This window comes from Rissa tridactyla, chromosome Z, assembly GCF_028500815.1.
Source record: "Rissa tridactyla isolate bRisTri1 chromosome Z, bRisTri1.patW.cur.20221130, whole genome shotgun sequence".
NCBI classification, from domain to species: Eukaryota; Metazoa; Chordata; class Aves; order Charadriiformes; family Laridae; genus Rissa; species Rissa tridactyla.
In genome coordinates this window covers 81,122,536-81,143,400 of record NC_071497.1, presented here as the reverse complement: position 1 = coordinate 81,143,400, position 20,865 = coordinate 81,122,536, and the positions used below count along the sequence as shown (strand labels likewise).

The 20,865-nt window shown below is 40.3% G+C and overlaps 1 protein-coding gene across 8 annotated transcripts in view; it reads right to left on the bottom strand.

Moving 5' to 3' along the window:
* Nucleotides 1–5,661: 5,661 nt before the first annotated feature.
* The window catches only part of PIK3C3 (phosphatidylinositol 3-kinase catalytic subunit type 3), a 73,303-nt gene continuing 58,099 nt past the window's right edge, over nucleotides 5,662–20,865 (bottom strand). For 2 of the 8 annotated variants that reach the window (XM_054184722.1, XM_054184727.1), the window contains exons 25-26: nucleotides 12,533–12,658; nucleotides 5,667–6,609 (exon numbers count right to left, since the gene is read on the bottom strand). In XM_054184722.1, the coding sequence (XP_054040697.1) occupies nucleotides 6,595–6,609; nucleotides 12,533–12,658 (141 nt within the window). In that variant the 3' untranslated portion in view covers nucleotides 5,667–6,594. Of the gene's footprint in view, nucleotides 6,610–12,531; nucleotides 12,659–12,694; nucleotides 13,660–17,365; nucleotides 17,466–20,865 lie in introns of those variants that run through there. The other 6 variants (XM_054184728.1, XM_054184726.1, XM_054184725.1 and 3 more) reach the window with 6 other exon arrangements.

Sequence of the window (20,865 nt, the reverse complement as noted above, 5' to 3'; positions counted from 1 at the left end):
GACCTGACGGCATGTCTTGCGGCTATTTCTTGCTTAAGCTGAAAAACTGATCATCTTATTTTGCTGTATTTCGGATAAGCCTTCTTTTTCTATGTACAGATCTTCAGGATTAGTTAATGAAAGCAAAGAAACATTTTCTCCCTATTTTTACTGCAGCTTTCTAAAACAGAAGGATGGAGAGAACCAGCAGGACAGTTTTTCACAGGAACAGGAGTTCCAGCAAGTACATTTCTTCAGGCATCTTTCAACTCTAACGTATGGAACAAGTACAAGCCAACAAACCAAGGCTGAATGCAAAATGCAATCAAAACACATTGCGTTTTGGCAGATTTTAATGGCACATCTGAAATTAAAGCCCCAAGCTCCAGTACTTCTTGTGTGAGACAAGTTAAACACGGGTCCCGCACCACTGAGTTTACAGAGCTGGGAGGGAAATGGTTGTTCAAAAAGCAAAAAATCTTCAAGGCCAATGGACAAGGAAAGCCACAGCCAGGACGGTAACACAGTCTCCCAGCTCTCATTTCAAAAGCAGCGTTTGTCAAGTAAGCAGCAGAACGGGAGCTAAGACCTGTCATCTCCTCGTTTGCAGAGTACGACGCCACTCAGCACCTTGTTATTGGCATGTTGTTTGCGACTTGGAAAAGATGAATGCAATACGGCCTGATATCCTTGAAAAGACACCACCTACAGATTTTAGTGAACTGTGTGGACTAACCGCACAAACCGCCTCCAAACTATATAACCACCATTTTTTCCCCATTCAGGATTTCATCAAGTACAGCTCTTGCGGCAGCCAGCTCTCTACTATGTATTTCATTTTTAAAAAGGCCTCATTCCTTATTCCAAGGCCTGCTGCTGTGCTTTCCCTCAGACAGGAAACTGAATTAACTTCCAGCGTAACGCTGCCTCGGCAGAAGCTGGTCAGAGACCTCGGCTGAATCACTCCTTTAAAGAAAGGGCTTCCTGCCGTGTACGCTGCTGTCCTCCTCACCCTCGAGGCTGGTGGATGAATCACATCATCATTACAGCATCCAACCACCGCCACTTCACCTCTGCCGGGTCAGAAAACTTAGTCTCCGAGTCAGCCACTGCATCATCAAACCGGAGCGTCACAAGCGAAACGGTTATCCATACAACAATGGCTCTCAGCAGGGACAGTCAAAGGCCGGGGGTGGGGGGGCGGTGAAAAGCCCAAGTTTAGGCTGATTGAATTTAGGATGCTGCCTACCTCGGGGAATAGACTCCGCTTCTAGACCTGCTGTGCTTTCGTCAGAAATCTCTCCCTGATGAGCCCGTTGACAACGATACGACGTTGGAAAGGTGACAGACGGCTGACTGGCCTGAATGAGTACAGCTGACATCAACAGATACGGGCAAAACACCAATCCAGTATTTTCCTGGAAGAGCAAAAAAAGCTCTGTCCCTGTCCTGGGGACACAGTGCCCCTGTCACAGGGTGACACGCCACCAGCCAGGCAGGATGAATAGGCATCTCTCCGTACCTGCATGCAGGCATGGAGCTTGTTATTCCACCTAAAGTTCAAAGGGAGGTAGTTAGTAAAAGGTTTGTTAAAAGCAGAGATTTTCCCCAATTACTTGCCATCTTCTCAGCTAGAAAGTTGTTTTTATATGACTGTGCCAGAAAAGGAACCTATTAAAAAAAAAAAAAAGAAGCCATTTTTGTTTCGCAATATGGGTTCTTCAGTCTCTAATCAGCGAGAAACGTTATTTTGAACAGACACGGGAGAGAGCAGGCTTTGGTTACAATTAACTTCGCAACCTGATTCCCACTGAAAGAAGACAGGCCGAAGACAGGACTGTGGAAAAAGTCTTCCTGCTTCAGAGATGAAGGACAGACAAAGCAGTTTGTTTGTCACTGTGCAATGTGTATCTGTATGATTTACTCATTACACATTCCAATTAACGTCTAAGCACCTAGCGAGATGGGGAAAGTGCCATTATCCGATTGTCGCTGTGAGGACTACAGGCTGGAGCAAACCCAACGCCTTGCCCACGGAAGAACTGATCCCGGAGCTCCCGGAGTCCCCACACCGGCTCAGCTCTGCTTTCCCATCGCTTTCCTTTCCGTGCGCTGCCGTGTAGGAACTGAACGCCCTCCTCAGAGCAGGCCTGGAAAATCACCATCTTCCGATCCCTCACCATTGATGAGAGGGGATGAGGAAAAAATTAGGACAAACACGATTCTGTCAAGGGAAGGAATTCAAAGCGGCTCTGTTAAATTTTGCAAAACATCTAATTGTGGAGAGGCTTTATTCAGACTTTAAGTACCTCCCTGTGGTATAGCTTAATCCACTTTGGAAAGGATCATCCCACACACAGCTTAACTGATTAACGCCTGCGCATAGATGAGCTGTGAATTCCTCTCCAAGCAACATTCCTGCCATTTGAGGTTTGAACCCGTGCAGGTGAACCCGTCACGGCTCAATACTTTAAAAGCAACTGGGGTTAGGTGTTTTCCCCTCCAAAGTAAAATTTGTCGTCCCCCCCGCCCCGGCAGAGTCCCTTCTAAATCACGGACGCTTGGAAGGACACGAGGACACTGATATTGCACTTCAAGTAGCTTCGCTATTACAAAGAATCATCACATTAGCCGAAGAGGTTACAAAAATCTATCTTAGCGCAATCCACCTGCAATCTGTTTCCAATGACTCCCCTAAGACTCCTGAAACGTACGCGCTTCGGATACTTCATAACAACCATGGTATTTTACCATCCACTGATGACAGAGGGTCTTGTGAGTGAAACCCCTGCTGCCCACAACAGGAAGGCCATTTAGCCGTACCACCACCCTCTGCTGCTACCCGGCTCTGCCAGGAGGTGTTAAGATTCCCATCCCCTGTTCCTCCTCCCCTTTTCCAAAGCCATTATTCCTGCAAAGCCTTGCAAAAGTGCTTTTTATTTTAGATTGCACGCAAGCAGAACAAAGACAGGTAACTGCCTGTATGAACAGGGACACTTCTTGACAAGTGGATATATGCCTTTTATACTAAAGCAAAGAGCCCATCCTTCTCTTTTCCACCCCCCTACTGCACCCCCCCAAAAACAAAACAAAACAAAACAAAACAAAAACTACTGAGGCAACTACTGCTTCATCCCGCCAAAAAAAACCCAACCAACCAACCAACCAACCAACCAACCAAACAAACAAACAAACAAAAGCAACTGTGGCACTTTCTGCTCCTCAAGCTCTGGCAGCTGAAAACAATCAATGGCAGCGTACAGCTAGGGGAGGAAAAAAAAAGATGAACAATTTCTTTTCCTTCCCTCACCCTCAATTCCAACAGAAAGACCACCAGAGATTCCAGAAGAAAATAAAATCAGGATGAAACCAAGATGGATGATGAAAGGCAAATAAAGCACCCACAAGCTGGCTTTATAGTACTTTTTATCTCTACTTACACAAAATACAACTGCTAGGTAAAACAAGCCCATGGCTAAGTTATTTTTTGACTGTTCTGTTTCTTTTTCTCTGCAACGCTTCCCGGAGAGGCTCAATGGGATGACTTTTGACAAGTTACCCTGCGACACAGCTGGTACAGCCTGGTTTCCCACCAACTACTGCACTGTGCTTTGCTGCGGGTGTGGGAGCTCACAGCCTCGCTGCACGCAGAGCTCTGCGCGTGTACGCAGCCCCACACGCGCATGCGTACATATACACGTGCAGGGTGAAACTGCTGCGTGACGCTCCCTGGGGACCTTCCTCTGACTGGGATCTACTCTGTGAAACATTTAAGGATTTCACCTTTAAGACTTATACTCCTCAAGACCAAATTCGCGGTAGTTACTCAAGGGATTCAGAAGTTATTAGAGACAGACGCAGAATATACTCACAGTACCGGATTACATGGAGATACCGAGCCGTGATAGATAACCTATTAAACATACCTAACTCCAGTAAGTCAAAGCTTTAGACTAACATACCAAAAAAGAAAAACCTTTGTTTAAAAAAAACAAAATACCTTATTACCCCAAGTTTTGGGTTTTTTTGTTTTACTTTAAATAGATAATGCTGCAAAGCGCCAAGAGACACCTACTTAGTCTATGAGGATTAAAAAAAAAATAGTAAAAATCTATTGATGTGCAGACTTCCAAGAATAATTTTCGACAATACTTGGTATTCGGAACACAAGGCTTAAAGTCACCAATTTACTTACATCTAGCATGTTGTAGCAGTCCCAGAGCTGTCTTGCTCTTCATGCGGTAAGGGTTCATAAGAGCTGGGAACAGAGTATGTCAGCCAGACCAAGAAAATTCACTAGTTGTACCTGCGACATACCCAGACAGTCTGTCAGCATTCAGCTGGTACGCGTACTACAAAACTCCTCCGAAAATACACTGGAAAAATATGCAAGATCACTCAACAAGCAGAAACACAGGTGAACACACAGGCTGGATTACGTTTCACAGACTCAGGCAAGCTTTTACATTTCTGTGCCTGAGGTTCTCCATTTAGGAAGTGCTCAGTGATTTACAGTGAAGTCAGGGTCTTCCTAAGCCTTACGTATCACGCTCAGATTCCACTTGGGTTCACAGGCTAACATTTATAACTGACTTAGTGTACACTTTTAATAGGCTGTTGCATAATCCAGCCTAAGAACAGGTTATTATATTCATTTTAAACCACAAGACAAAGTGAACAACCACGCATTCGTTTGCAATGTATTTATAAGAGTTACATTTAACACTTTATAAACCTCTTTGCAAAGTGGAATGTGCTCTAGGATCGGGATGATGATGGCTTTCAGGTTTTAAGAAGGAGTCATTCTTGGCTTGTCTGGTCAACTGGTGCAGAGCAGCTCATGCCCATATTCTTCATAATTAGTCTCGGGCAATGGGAAGAGGAATTTTTCTTCAAAAAAACTGGTGCAAAAATCCTAGAATATATACAGTGGGAAGCGCTGGAGATCAGGAGTCAAGAACACAGTCAAATGAAGTGCGGCTACATCATACATATCAACAAGTTATGTGACTATACAGGACGCCCCTTCAAAATAAATTTAAAAAGACAATTTTTGGGGGGTAGAATTTTCTCTGAATGTCTGAGAAATCCATGCTCTCAAAAATATCCTTGGAAAATACCATGAAGTACTGTATGTATAATGAGTTAATGGGAAATGGCAGCAGAAGAGAAATACGTATTTCTGCCAGATGAAGCAAAACCAAAAAAAAACCCACAAGAAAATGGTAATTACTACTTCTCCAAAGAGTCAACTACAAATAAGAGATACTACTGTGGCTCCTCTGTGGCATTATGTTTTGCCAGCTAACACGAGCACTAGGTAACTAGGGCAACACAGTTCCTTCAAGTTGCACATATAGGGAAAGAAAGGGGCTGAACCAATGTTGCGCTCAACTAGCACACTTAGGTAATACGCTGGAACAGCTCAGTGCCCATCATAGCCCTGGTGGATTTTCCTTCATCAAAATTCTTCTGGTGTTTGCTGGCAAAAGAAACACAAAGCAATACTGACTCACGAATATCGGTCAGATTCAGATTCAAATCAGTCCTTCTTATCTTTATAATTGGGAGGGTTTTCTTCCTGACTTAGATTATTATTAAAAAAAAAATACAGGAGTACAAGTGCACCCTCTGAAGAGATACACACATTTATGAAGAGCTAATTACATTGTTGATCATTCAAAACAGATTCTTTCTGAACTCAACATGTGGCACAACAGTCATTTTATGAGTGGCCTTATTCCTGCACCAAGCGAACTGAGGAGTGAAAATCCTTGCGAAAAGCCAAGAGTTATGAACATAATCCTCTAGTATGCCGTGTCTCAGCAGGTAAGATTAAAGAGAGAGAACATCTCAAGACTGCAACAACAAAGAGTTTATTAGAGTTAAGAATATATAATCACAGTACAGAAAACATTCAGAGTTAAAGTGTGAAATACTGAACCGCTCACTGTGCGTGACAGTTGCTGAGCATTTTAGTGATCATTTAATTGGCTGCCTACAGCTGCCTAACTTATCAGCACTTAAAAACACTTTTGTAAGCAGGGAAGAAATGATTGTCCTTTACAAAGAATAACATTGCCAAAGGTGGGGAAAACAGGATAATACGGATTACATTTAAAACTTACTCAAGGAATAAAGCTGCTTGGAAGGGAAGAGAGGAGATTGCCATAGTATTGTGGTTTTTCTCCATGGAGGAGAACCATGTTCAGTACAGCAATGATTTCTGGTTATAAATAAGAAAATATATTAACAGGTACAAGAATTTACCATCAAGTCCAGCCTCTTCCAGTTATCTTTGGCTTAGGAAGAAGTTGCTTACTTCAACCTTTGAGACTCAAATATTTTCACTGGAAAGAAATGCCACAGTACCTGAGCCTGAAGGATGGTATAAACAACCATTTTTCTTTAAAAAGAAAAGAAAAGAAAAAGGTTGCTTTCAAACCTTCAGAGAACCGAGACTCAAAAAGCTTCTCCACCTCCGAAGTTCTCAGTTCGCTGTGCTATTTTGCCTGCAGCTTTTGCATCCCAAAATTGTTTGGTGAAGTCCACAAGGGCTTGAGAAAGTCTCTCTCTTGAGCATTTGCTTGTTTCCACCACAGGTAGACAGGCGGCTTATTTTCTCCAATACTAAAAGAAAAGAAAACAAAAAAATCCACATAGCTTAGCATTTATTCAACCTCATTTACTCTCAAAGAACAGAAGTTATGCGTAAATTGAACTCTATGTTTAAAAGCACGGTGAAATGCCTAAAGGCAGGCAATTTTCACAATTCTTCAGGAAAACAGACAGCTTGGAAACCAAATCTATCTGCCTTTTGACAAATGGTTTCATCCAGTTTACGCAATCTTGATGGTAGATGTCCCTTATTTTATTTTGGCACTGAAGAGGAGGAAAACAGAAGCCCTGTCCTGAGGGAAAGGAACCAAAGCTGCATTTTGGGATGCAGCAGCACTGGGTATCCTAAAGCCACTTAACATTTACGGCTTAATTTGAGTTTGTTCCTAAACAGAGAGTAACACCAAACCGTATAGCTACGTTTTAGGCGAGACACTCCTCATTCTCCTAAGCTTTCACTTTTTTTAATCACTGCTTAACAGGAGCTCAGAATGCAACTGACTTGACTTGTAAATTTACAAGGGAAATAAAATGTGAAAATCAGTCACTTCAACTGGAGATTGTTTCCTTCCTCTGCAGAAATAAATAATGCTGCTGAAATGAAAATGACTCTCCAGGGAGAAATGGCTATCCAGTCTTCATTAGTATCAACTAAAATTAGTATGCATGTTTTCTCCTCTTGAGCACCACTGTACAACACCATTAACTTATTCTAAATGTTAAATTTACTTACTTTTGAGACAACAGTTTTTTGATATCCATTAAGGATAACCATTGGATAGATTGGATCGATGGGCCAACACTAATGGAATGAGCTTCAACAAGACCAAGCGCTGGGTCCTGCACTCGGGCCACAACAACCCCATGCATCGCTACAGGCTTGGGGCAGTGTGGCTGGAGAGCTGCCTGGCAGAAAAGGACCTGGGGGTTCTAATTGACAAGCGGCTGAACATGAGCCAGCAGTGTGCCCAGGTGGCCAAGAGGGCCAATGGCATCCTGGCTTGTATTAGAAATAGTGTGACCAGCAGAAGGAGGGAGGTGATTGTCCCCCTGTACTCAGCACTGGTGAGGCCACACCTTGAGTATTGTGCCCAGTTCTGGGCACCTCAATATGAGAGAGATATCGAGGTCCTGGAGTGCAGAGGAGGGCAACGAAGCTGGTGAAGGGCCTGCGGAATAAATCTGATGAGGAGCGATTGAAGGAGCTGGGACTGTTTAGTTTGAGGAAGAGGAGGCTGAGGGGGGACCTCATCGCTCTCTACAACTACTTGAAAGGACACTGTAGAGAGGTTGGTGCTGGTCTCTTCTCACAGGTAATTAGTGATAGAACAAGGGGGAATGGCATCAATCTGCAGCAGGGTAGGTATAGGCTGGACATTAGGAAAAAATCCTTCACAGAAAGAGTGGTCAGACACTGAACAGGCTGCTCAAGGAGGTGGTGGAGTCACCATCCCTGGATGTGTTTAAGACTCGTTTAGATGTGGTGTTAAGGGATATGGTGTAAGGGAGAACGTTGTAGAGTGGGGTTGATGATTGGACTCGATGATCCCAAGGGTCTTTCCAACCTAAATGATTCTGTGACGGAAATAAGTACTACATAAAAAGGTCTGTAAAAAAACTGGTAACAGATTAAAGATGCATTAGAAACAGAGCTTGAACTGAACTCAATTTAAAATATTGTTACAAAAGAATAATACCAAGCTGATGCCAAAATACCTAGATGGCTTTATCCAAGAGCTTGACTTACTACAGAGTGACATAGAGAATGCTGATACACAACAGTTACTATAATAACAAACTTTATTAAAGGCTTTTAACTGCTGCAGTAGACAGAATAGATTCCTTGTAGGCCTATTTTGGAGGCAGTAAGAAAATAAGTATCTATCCATAAACCACAAAAACATGCTGTTTAAGCATGTGTCATAATAATGGGTTCTTTTGTGTTTTGTTTTGGGGTTTTTTTTGTAGGTTTTTTTTTGCCTTTTTTTTTTTAGGCAACTTATATTACTATTAAGAGCAAGGCCACTGGCAATTCAATGCAGCATTATACATGAACAAATTGAAAGCTTCAACTGGCCATTGTGCAAGATGACCCCTTTACAGAAAATTCAATGACGCATTAATTGCTAAGTTGTTCAAAGATTTACAGACTCTGTGAAGCCTCTAGCAGAAAATTCTTAAGACTGCATCAGACAAAAAGAAAAGATAATGATTTTGACTAATGAAGTCCTAAATATCACTAAAAAGTGTCATACCTCACTTCTAATATAAAGAGAATAGATATTAATTATATTTAATTTTGATGGATCTTTTCTAAGTTTTAAAAAAAATATAAATAGACCTTAGATTCTTAAGACTTGTCAACTGCTGATTCATTTGTGACTATTCTTTTTGTATCTTCCTCACACTTACAAGCATCCAATATTCTTGCAGGGGGAAGTCTGCCAGTGTAATTACTCAAAGAACATGAACAGAGGCAATAATCTGAACAGCAAACCTAGCAGCAGAATCCAACATCACATGGAGCCAAAAGATGCCTTAAGCACTTAAAGCAAACCATTATTGTCTTCATTTTAGACATCTGAAGCAGAAAGGAAAGCTAAAAACACAAAAGGTAGCAAACTCTGCAGCAGCATATGAGGAGTGTTCGAGGCCTCAGGAAAAACAGCGTAAAAGTCTCCGTGCTGGGACCCAGCATCAGCCAGCTGGAGGGGCAAAAACACCCCAAATGAGACAACTGGATCAGGCCTGCATTAGTGGCTGTCACATCTGCTTATTTGGTACTCAAAAGTACAATACAAACAGACTGTGGTCTTGTTTTTTAAATCCCAAAATATAAATGGAAGATGCAGTCATCGCCTGCTGCTGTATATATACATCAGCCTTTGCTTAGAACACCATTCCTGGGAGCTAGAAGCCTGGGGTTCAAATTCTTGGGTACTTTCAAATATTCTGAACAAATCTGTCCTGTGATTTTAAAAGCAGGTGTAAGCGCCGAAGAAAGGTCAAGCAAGAACACGTCTGAATGGAAAAAGAAAAGGTCACCTAAATCAAACCTGTAAACTCTGACTTACTAATACAGCTTCACAAATGCAGTAACAATTATCTGGGAGAGTCTGGCAGTCACCTAAAACCAATGAAGTAAAAAGACGTGTCTTTAAAAAAGTGACTGTCAGTATGTGATTAAAAGAAAGGTCTACACACATATTAGATGCACTTAAAATTTTAATCTTGAATCTTTGTAATGGCTTTTTTTTTTTTTGAACCTCAAGGCAGATCCTAGGCATTTTTCACTCTGTCTTATGAAATTACTGTCCTCCATCCTACGATCAAAGTAATCCATAACGAATGACAACAAATTTTGCAACATTTTCATATAATTACACTCCTTTTCACATCACATAAAAGAACACCTTTATTAAACAGATATGCAGATGGGAATGACATTTTTGATGCTCACCCTACACTACAGTGCAATTCTTCAATATAAAAATTAAGTTTGCAGGAAACAACAGATTAGTTGAAAGACCTTGAGCAAAATGGATAGCCATAAAAATAGTTCTCAGTTTCTATCAGAATTTGATGAGTCTTATGAAGAACGAATCAATAAAAAAAAACCCTGGGATAATGACTAGTTTTTCAGATGAGATTTATTTTTCCTCTCAATTCCATTTCTTGTCATGATTCTAATACTTAAGCAAACAGTGTAATGTCGTAAATTCCTGATAAACACAAACTAAAAATGACAGATGGCTTCAAGGAAAAAAAATGGTAAATGCAAAGAAGAAATGCTTTTGTGAATACAGTTTTATTCACCATGAGAATTAAACATTTTATTGTCCTGCTGTGGCTTGTAGTAAGACAGCACACATAAGTGTGGTTAAACACCAGAGCAGGAGTAGAAGGGCAGAATCACCTCCCTCGACATGCTGGCCATGCTTCTTTTGAAGTGGCCCAGGATGCGGTTGGCTTTCTGGGCTGCAAGCGCACAGTTTGTTACCCACCAATACCCCCGAGTTTTCAGCAAAGCTGCTCTCAACCCCTTCATCCCCCAGTCTCTATTGATAGGGGGGATTGCCCTGACCCAGGTGCAGGATGCTGCACTTGGCCTTGCTGAACCTCATGAAGTTCACACAGGCCCACTATTCAAGCCTGTCCATGTCCCTCTGGATGGCATCCCATCCCTCAGGTGTGTCAACCGCACCACTGAGCTTGGGGTCATCCGCAAACTCACCAAGGGTGCACTCAATCCCACTGTTTATGTCATTGATGAAGATACTGAACAATACTGGTCCCCAGTACAGGCCCCTGAGGGCCACCACTTGTCACTGATCTCAATCCAGACACTGAGCTGTTGACCACTACTAGTGGTCCGCATCATGTGCAACTTGTCCACGAGAACCTTCATGGCTTTCTCTGAAAAGCTGCTTCCCACCTCATCACCTGCCCCCCTTGCCCGTGCTTGTGCAAGGGGTTAGTCTGCACCAGATGCAGTACTTGGTACTTCCTTTTGGTGAACTTCGTGAGGTTCCTATGTGGTCATTTCTCCAGCCTATCAAGGTCTCTGTGAATGGTAGCAGACACTTCTGGTGTATCAGCTACTCCTAGTTTCGCATTGTCTGCAAACTTGCTGTGGGTGCACTTCACCCCATAATCCAGGTCATTAATGAAGATGTTAAACAATTTTGGCCTCAGTATTAACCCTTGGAGCACACCACTAGTGACTGGCCTGCAGATGGAGTTTGTGCCACTAATTACAACCTTCTAATCCCAGCACATCAGCCAGTTCCCAGTCCACGTCAGCGTTCAACTCTTCAACCTATATTGCTCCAGTTTGTTTATTAGGATATGATGGAAGACAATGCCAACGCCTTGCAAAAGTCAAGATAAAGAACACCTACAGCTCTCCCATAGCCCACTGAGCTAACCATTTTATCTTAAGCAGCTACCAGGCTGGTCAGGTATGATTTCCCTTTTGTAAATCCATGCTGACTACTTCCCATCTATTCTGCAGGTGCAGACCTGCAGGTAGAGCAGAAGCCATTCCTCCTAAAATCAGAAATCACAAGGTTCTAGCCATCACCACCCTGCGAGCTCTATTTCCTAACTTGATGAGGACAACACATTCTTGCTCCTGTTTCAGTGTTGCTGGAGGTTCAGGCTCTTCTGTCTCCACGGTCTTGCAGAAGATCTGGTCAATCCCTTTCTTGTCAGCCCTAATACTGTGCAGTTTGCTGACCTCCTCCCACAGCTCCTTTACTTGGCGATGTAGACATTCCATCACTGCACACCTCCTGCAAGCATGGAGCCCAGTTCCTACTGCCCCAGCAAGAGACAGTAGCCATCCCCTACAGCCCCAAATCTGAAAAACTGCATTGTCTCTCAGGATCTCCATCTGTGTTGAGGCCCCTGACACAGGGGACAGCTGCTCACATAGCTGTAGGGGAGCGTGTTCTGTGGTACCGTGTCATCATTGCAGAGGATGTAAATATTATTATGAGCAGAGCTCATGGCCCCTTCTGTGCAAGCTGCTGTGCCTGTTAATGATCAAAGTCACCAGCTGTAACGCAGAGTTAAGGAAGTCTACGAAAGGTAAGAAATGGAGGAAGTTCACCTTTGCTCATTTACTTTGGGAATGAAAGTTAAGGATGTTCTGGATCCTTCCCTCAGAACTCCAGCTTTCGAATTTGCAGTTCTTATCTTTGGGAATACAACCGGTTACATCCCACTTAGCATGTTTGCTAAGGTGCTTCAAAGAATCTTTTAGGACCACTAAGAGCTTGCTCTCCAGTCCCAGCAGCAAGAACGCACCTTTAAATACTTGGAAAATGAACTAAACCATCACAAACAATGAAGTTAAGTCTTGAATGTACCACTTGCAACCTCTCACCTTACTCGGCTTTCACTGACACCATCAACTGAGAAAATATCTCACCTGTGCAAACTTGTGTATCTGCTCCACCACAGCTGCAAAGAGGGCGTGGACACTTTCATCAATTAGACTCTGCATATAATGTACAGCTTCTTCATCAGACAGGTCCAAACGAAACTTGTCCTGCACCTGGAATGGGGACAGAGATGACAAATTAATTCAATTCAACAGTTACAACATCCACTATTCTCTCTGAAGTATACATACAGTAGGAGACATAATGATTTCAGTTATGGAAGTTTAGTAGAGAATCTCTCTTTTTCTTCTAAGTTACAGCATATTATTGGAGATTTACAACGTCACATAAAATGCCTATTTTCAACTGTTTTGTAAAAATGAGTATTTAAATAAGCTAGAAACAGCCCCCTACATCTCACCCCCCCCCGCAACTAGTAATTTCAAAGCTCGAAGCCAGAAAGTCAAGAGAAGTACCTGGACATAAAGAGTTTAGACAGAATTAAAATACTGTGAGAAAAAGAGAAAATAATCACTGAGCAAGAATGAAATGCCACTTGAGGAAAAAAACAAACAAACAAACAAACACACAACTTTGCATTTTAAAGGCAAAATTGGAAGAGTCTGGATGATCCTAACCATTTTTGAAAGTATGTAACACTTCCTTATTTTCAGGTAACGTTGTCTTTCAGAAACTGCACGGCAATTAAGTAAAGAATGCAGAATCAGAGGAAGGAGTGACCAAACCAACCCTGTCAAAACTGACCTTTATATGGCAGGTGAGAATTTAATGAACTTTGATTATATCCGCCATCCATGAACAGTTGGCTGGAGACACTGCTACCCCTTACATTGTTTTTTTCTTCTATCAGCAATGTATTTTAATTGTACCAATAGCACATTTTGCTTAGTACTTGCAATTTGTGTATGAAAGCACCGTAATTAAGAACACAGCAACAACATCTATACTTTCCTACTTCAGCCTTGGCAAAGCCTCGATCCATGAATATTTACAAAGGTGCAGTGGATGCCTTTCTGCGAATTCCAACTAATTCCATGGCAATTGTTCAGGACTGCTCCAGATGGCAACATCTCACAAGCATTGTTACCACAGACATTCCTTTGGTAATACTCAAAAACCTCTGTACACTGAACTGGTAAGAGCTTAGGCAGATCTTTATGGAAAAAAAAAAAAAAGAAAAAAGAAAAAAGAAAAAGATTTTGCTTTATAGGAGCCAAGTTTTGCAGACCTGCCTTATCCTTCACAACATTTATGAGAGGCAGATGCATGAACAAGCGTTTTGGATGAGTTCAAATAATCTGATACATGGAACTGAAGAAGTCCTACAGATACCAAAACATCATTTTCTAAGTTTTCTGAAGTGCTGGCTGTGCAACAAGGTCTGCATATAGTAATGGCAAGTGTTCAGTTTCTGAAAAAAAAAATCATCACTTTTTTTGAATAACAGTGCTAACTTTGGGTTCTCCATTTGGAAAATTATGTATGCTGTTTAAGACCTCCTAGGGAGTCCATGATCTCCCAGAATTAAGGATTCTAAGATCCCAGAGTTCTCTAATCAATCCTACCCCCAAAATTTAAAACTACTAGTCACTTTGCAAAGTAGTGCCCATCACAGTATGAAAATTTCCTAGCAAACTCACAGAATGCTTCACATCCTAGGCCAATTGTTTCAATGATTAATTGCCTTATTTAACAGTTGTGACTTATTTCCTATCTGAATTTGTCTAATTTCCATCTGAAATAGTTGAGCTTATTAAAACATTTTACATTCAAGAACTGCCCATCAGAAATCTCTGTCATGTAGGTAAATATCAAATGACTTAATCTGCTTCTTAACCCTCTCCTGGATATGACTAAAGAAAGTGCCTGTAAGACAGAATCAAGTCAATCAACATTTTCCATGCATTCACTTTTTTAAGCATTGACAAAAACGCAAGCCAAGTTATTTCAACAACTTTCTTAATAAGGTCGTACTTGTGAGATGATACTACCTTCTCTTCCCATTTTGCATTCACTTTATGCATCAAGGGTATTGCATATGCAACCACCCTTTTTATGGCAGCAAATATTCTGAGATTTCCATTTAGTATTGCTCTGCATTCCTTTCAAAGGTAATGCATTCCAGAATAGTACCCTTCAGCGCTACAATAAAAAGCATAAGTTAGCTTCCCAAGTACAGAAAGATAACGCTGCTTCACTCAAAATATACTAGAACTCTGCTGCTGATACGTTTGAAGTAAGCATAAATTGAGTTTTTCCTCAACTTCCCCTCAAAAAGAAATTTGATCAATGTGAAAGAATAGAATAAACTGAAGAAGTTCACAATCTCAAGGGAACAGGTACCAGGGACAGATTTAGAACATATTTCAGGCTAATATTATAGAACTTTTATCTTCATAACAAACATGATAGGAAGAAGTTTATTATCTTCCACAGAGTTATGAGAAGTTTGACAGCCAATGAAGCACACAGTAGAATCCAACTGAATTTAATGGACTATTCTCATGCTCGCAATTATGCACAAGCTCAAATACCTCCCCCAGATTAGAGAACAGACTTCTATCAGATCTGTTTTCAGGCTCATAGAAAAGGTGATGTAATGAGAGTTCAGCAAAATTGATAACTCTAGTTTCAAAAAAAGAAAATCACTGTAAGTCTTTTACACAACTCTAGTAATCAAGCACTTCAGTGATCTTCTAATTTATTCATAGAAGAACTTCTCAGAAAGTCTTGCAGTTACTGATGTTAAGATGCAGCTTCATTCTATGGAATTAATGACTATTTAAACCCACTTCCAACTTTCCCCAGGAACAGACTGGCACAATGATATATGTAGCAAGAAATTTACCCACAGATAGACCTTAAAATCAGTTTGAAATTAACAGCAGGATCAAATGCTGCCGAGTACTAGATCTTTGCATGAAAGTTTTTCAGCACTGCAATTAAAACTGTCACAATCTAGCTGAGAATAAAGATGGCAAGATGACAAATTACCTCTTGAAGTGCAACAGTAGCCACAAGATTAATATACATTGACTTATGGTTCTCGCAACAAAACCCATAGTAATTCTTATTTGAAATCTCTGAGTCCCAAAGTAAACCATGCGTTCTGAAAGCCAACACTTTCTCACCGAGGAGGCGCAATTAGGAAGAGATTTTTGCATGGCGGAAAAAAAAAAAGTAAATGGGGAGGTCATGTTCTGATGAGTTATGCAATTATGTCATTCTATACACTTAAGAATAGCCAACTTGAAGGCATCAAAAACGTCCCACCTGAATTATTTACTTAGAGTTCTCACTGACATGTTTTAGTTTAGGCATTAGTATTTGTCAAAGAAAAAAGAAACATACTTGATGAATCTAGTAAACTTTTGCTTTGTTTCCAGAAAGGACAGTTTTAAACCCCATAATGTATACACACATTGATTTTAAACATCAGGTGTCAACAGCAGAATTTGAACGTTTAAGGATTAAAAGGCTGGATAAAGAACTAGAGAGTCCATGAAGATACTGACATTCAACTTTAAAGTTTCAAGTTGACCACTTCTATCCCCCTGCATAGTGGATAGTTTAGAAATAAAAGAGCAAAAGAACAGGATTGCACAGTTATATGAAATCTGCATTACTAGAAATTTTTTTATACTTCATTTAAATTTGAAGTGTGCTGTAAGAAAGCTACTGTCAGTTATCATGATAGAGATTTTCTTTTGCAAAAGACAAAGAAAATAAAAATTAAAAGGAGGAGAGGCCACAAATTACAAGGGACAGTTCAGAAGAAAATAATAGGGTGGTGGTGGTGAGGGGAGAATCATTTAAGTATAAATTACTTGAAGCTGAAGTAATGATGATAACACAAAAAAGGCTTATCATCACTTGCTGCAGAGTCACACACAGGATGGGAACTTGGCACAGCAATAAGCCAAAAAAGTGGAAAAAAAAAAGTTTTATATAATTTTTTTTACAGTAAACCCACCAAGAAATACTACTTTGCACCATGATTATCCCATCTAAAATTACACCTCAACCCAAAATCAAGTGGTCACTTCGCCTATTGCAAAAAACCCCAGGGTCCTATGAGGACACAGCCTGATCAGAGCAAACACCAACTAGAATCCCACATCTTAAATTCTAGGGTAAGCAAAGCAAGTCCCACACCACAAATGCTGTTATAGGGAAGTAGAACATTATGAGAGATAACACTGCTGTAGAAATTAAACTATTTCATAGAAAACACTGATAGATACCATAAAAAAAAAAAAAAAAAAAAAAAACAAAATAACAAAACAAACAACAACCACCCACCAAAAAATGCCTATTTTTAAGATTGGAAATTTCAAAACCTGTAAACTTTAAATATATTTACATTTGATGTGACATTTCACTAGAAAAAGGGAAGTTATCAAGTTAACTGAGAGTGAAAGCATAACATCTAGCAGAATAATCGGCAGTGTTAATTGCCAGTAAAGTCACACTTCATTTTTGCTTGAAGTGTCTTCAAGGAGAACTAAAAAGACTATTGTCTTGAAAATGGTATCAAACAAGCTGTATGAAGTCGATTTCATGGAAAACTCCCAGTCAGGCCCACAGAGCTGTGTACAGTATAAAAATGAGGATAGCAATAAAGAGGACATGAAATACTTGAGAAAACCCTAATTATCATCTTAAAAATTGCAGTTAAAGGTCTGAGATAATGGCAGACCTGAGTCTTCATTTAGTTGAACAAATCTCCAAGTTTTCCTTTCTCTATTTTTGGAAGCATGACAGGCTTAGGGTTGAGAGATCGTACACAATCCCTGTTGGGAATAGTGCTAGTGCAGGTAAGTGCACTTCATCGCAAAGTTCCAAGACTTTGCACTTACCCTTTTTGCCCCTTAACCACAAGGCTGTCCTTTCCCTCTCACCAAAGAGTGGATCTGTATGGATTGTTGGGGCGTTTTTTTCATCCTTAAGTTCAACCTACTGTACAGTAGAGGTCATAGTTATCCTTGTATTAAACACAGGAATTTTTCTTTTTTACTAGCAAGCATCTTCTCACTTATAAAATATTACCTAAAATGGATTACGTACTTCAGGGTCAAGGTTAAGGCAAACTTTTTAGAAACTCTTACAAAGGTTTTACAAACGTCAAGGCAGTATCCAAATCCATACCTGATGAACATTTGTAGCTATGTTTTTTGTAGTTACTGAAGAAGGCAGTAATGCATTTTGGGGTAAAATATCACATGAGCATGAGAACCCTTTCATAACCCTGTTTAGTTTTCAGACTAATTGCAAGTCAGCCATTCTGAAGACTGGAGGCTGCTCTAGGATTTATTCTTCCAGCAACATTAAGCAGTACTGCTAGTGGTTTCTATGACTACTAGCTACATAATTTTATCAGTCCAATATGAGATTGCTCATTGCAAAGTCAGCTACTTAAATTTAAGAGAAATTTCAGTGTCCTTATTCCTTGGGTCATAATATGCATTGGATATAAACATCCTGACTACTACTAAAACGTCAGAGAAAAGTCAGTTGATGGCCAAAAAAAAACCAAACAAACAATATTTAGTGGGGTTTTCATGACTATTTTTACTGTTTTGCTTTATAATTGTTACCAACAGTCAGCATCCAACATTCATGTATCAGAATTTGGCATTAAATTCTTGGCTTTCATCTTTTTCAGCAAAAGACTTTCTTGCTTTCCCTGTTGCTGGCAGTCCAAACAACTCTCAATACAGACTATTCAGATGCTCTATTTGCATGAACAATTTTATTTTAAATACTATTCTGCCAATAGCTTTTGTTTTCAAGTCTTTTCTTTGAACAAACTGCAGTTTCTAAACAAGCCTGTGTAGGCTTCTGTAATTTATTTTTTTTCTAAGCAGAAGCCAGTAAAGACACTAGTGAACATCTCTAAATTGAACTTCCATGAAAGTCAGTGTTTCAGCTGCTGCAGTACGTAAAGTTGATACTGTTCCAGCTCAGAATTTCATCATATTAGCCAAAACATTATAATCAAATAGGCAGCATGATATAAAGCAACAGGAGCATTCTCACACTTGGTTCATGTTGTGGTGTGTATTCCTTTTCCCCCTCTCCCCCCTTCCCCTTTTTTTTTTTTAGTTCGAAGTGAATTAATATACATGCAAAATCAACAGCCTAGAAACAAAAAAGCTGGGTGTGCAGCTGCAGCATCATTACCCAAATGGACAGAAAGATGAATGTCTGCCTAGGCAAAATAAGCTCCATGTCAATGCGACATTTTTACAAAGAATAAACCTCCTGAGAACAGCAAGCAAATATAAATACTGAAACAAACAGACTCTAACCAAGGAAAACTGAGGGGTTTTTTTCTCCTATAAAATTTCCTCTTGGCATTAATAAACCTCAGAAATGTTTCCTAGCTCTACTTTTTATTTTCAGTCAGGTGAAAAGAGACAGATATCCACTGCCTAAAAAGGCATGTCAAGCAACAAATTAGAAGTCTTTTCCATTTCACTAACTTGTGAACTCAACTCTCAATTATCCATCGACTAACTCCTGGGGAGGACAGAAGAGCAGGCAAGAGCACAGGCAGTTTTACTACAACCCAGATGAAGAAACTGGCAAAACGAGCTCAGGCTCAGAGACAAGCTACCTCAGAAACTCCTTCTGTACCTCAAGTCACACCATATCTCTGCTTCAGCTTTTATACCTGCAGAACAGGAATCATTTCACTTTGATATGTTTAATGTAAAAGGAATAAAACATGTCTCCTGTCTCTTCTTGCTGGTTTCCGAACAATTATACTCCTCATTTTCTCATCAAGCGGGCTGAGACTTAGTCAATATTTGCATAGACTTGGAAACACAGAGGGTGCTTTCAGTGTTAGACTCTGTAGGAAGAAAATTCTCCGCTCTCTTGAATGGTTTGATTTTAGCCTTTCCTGTGTATATGGGGCTACTTTCACAGACAGCAGCTACCTACTGTTTGCTGGAAGCCAGGTGTTTGTGCCGTCTATGTTCACAATAACCTCGCCTCTAAATGAAACAGTTGCAGCATCTTTGCAGCACCTTTTTTAATCAATGGGCATCTGAAATACAGCTCAGTCAATTAGGACACTGTCCTTTAATGCCTGCCGAGTTCTTTGTGTGCCAATGAATCACTGGTCCCTGATGTTTTCTAATTTAAAGGTCAAATTTGCTATGAAGGACAGACAGAAACCATCTGGCTTTCCTGTGGAAAAATCAAAAGCTTTTTTGTTAGGAGGTGACAATGCTGAATACATTAGCTACATCTGAAGAGTGATGGTCTACCTCTTCCTTACACAAAACTGGCTACATAATTGACTCCAGATTTTAGTCATCACTACTTAAATTTATAGCACTGGCTAATTTAAAAAAGCCCAACAATTAGCAATTAGTGTTGCAGCTGTACTGGAAAGAAAAAAACAAGTAGCACTGGTGGGAAAAAGGGGTTGGGGGGGGGAAATCTTTTCATTATCAGTTATGTATTGACAAGTCAACATAAAGAGACTTCAGCCCAGTCCTTTTCCTGAAAACTGAGAGGTTGAAAAGAATATACGAAAAGTGGAAAATTTAAAGGCAGTTACCTTAGAGGCCACAGAAAGGGAGAGGCAAACTGGGGAGAATCTTCTGCTACTTTTAGACGTAATTTCATTTTGTGTCATTTTTTGAGCCAAAGTGTGTTTTCAGAAAAAGCCTAAATCAGAGGTTGCCAGTAGAAGACGGTGTCATGAACCATACGGTGAAGCACATTAGACTGACAGTTTTCTTTATAAACAGTATGGGGAGGACAAAAGGAGATGAAAGGATCAAAAAGACAACTAATTTCAAGCTCTGCAGCTACTTTTTCTTGGTGAAAAATGGAAAAAAACATTTTTCTGTTAAACAAAAGACCAAAAATCTGAAGAGGGCTCCTATGGTTTTAAGGATGGGAACAATTTTGTGTAGTGGGTGATCACGGTTTTCTGGATTTTTCTATGGGCGGAAAGTACTGATTGAGACTGGAGTGAAGGAAATGAGCCACTAAAACAAGCTTTTCTCACAATTTAAAGGTACTAGGCAATTTATCTAGTGATATTGGGTATACATGCTGAAGGGGATAGCTGGTTGAAAAACATTTTTCCATACGCTCTCAAAGGATAGTTGCGAAACTTCAAACAGAGCTTTTTTGGTTTTCAGGCCAATGCTGACTAACTCATTTTCAGTCCAATTTTAGGTGTGAGAATGCGTCATCAAAGTCAGCGCTGATTTAATTTCTGAAAACAAATATTATGCATAGCAAGTAAGAAGGTACTGTCAAATTTTGGTATGCTTTAAATCTGCATCTCCAGTTGAAGTCATCAGGAGTTTCTGGTTCTTTCCAAGCTAACAGG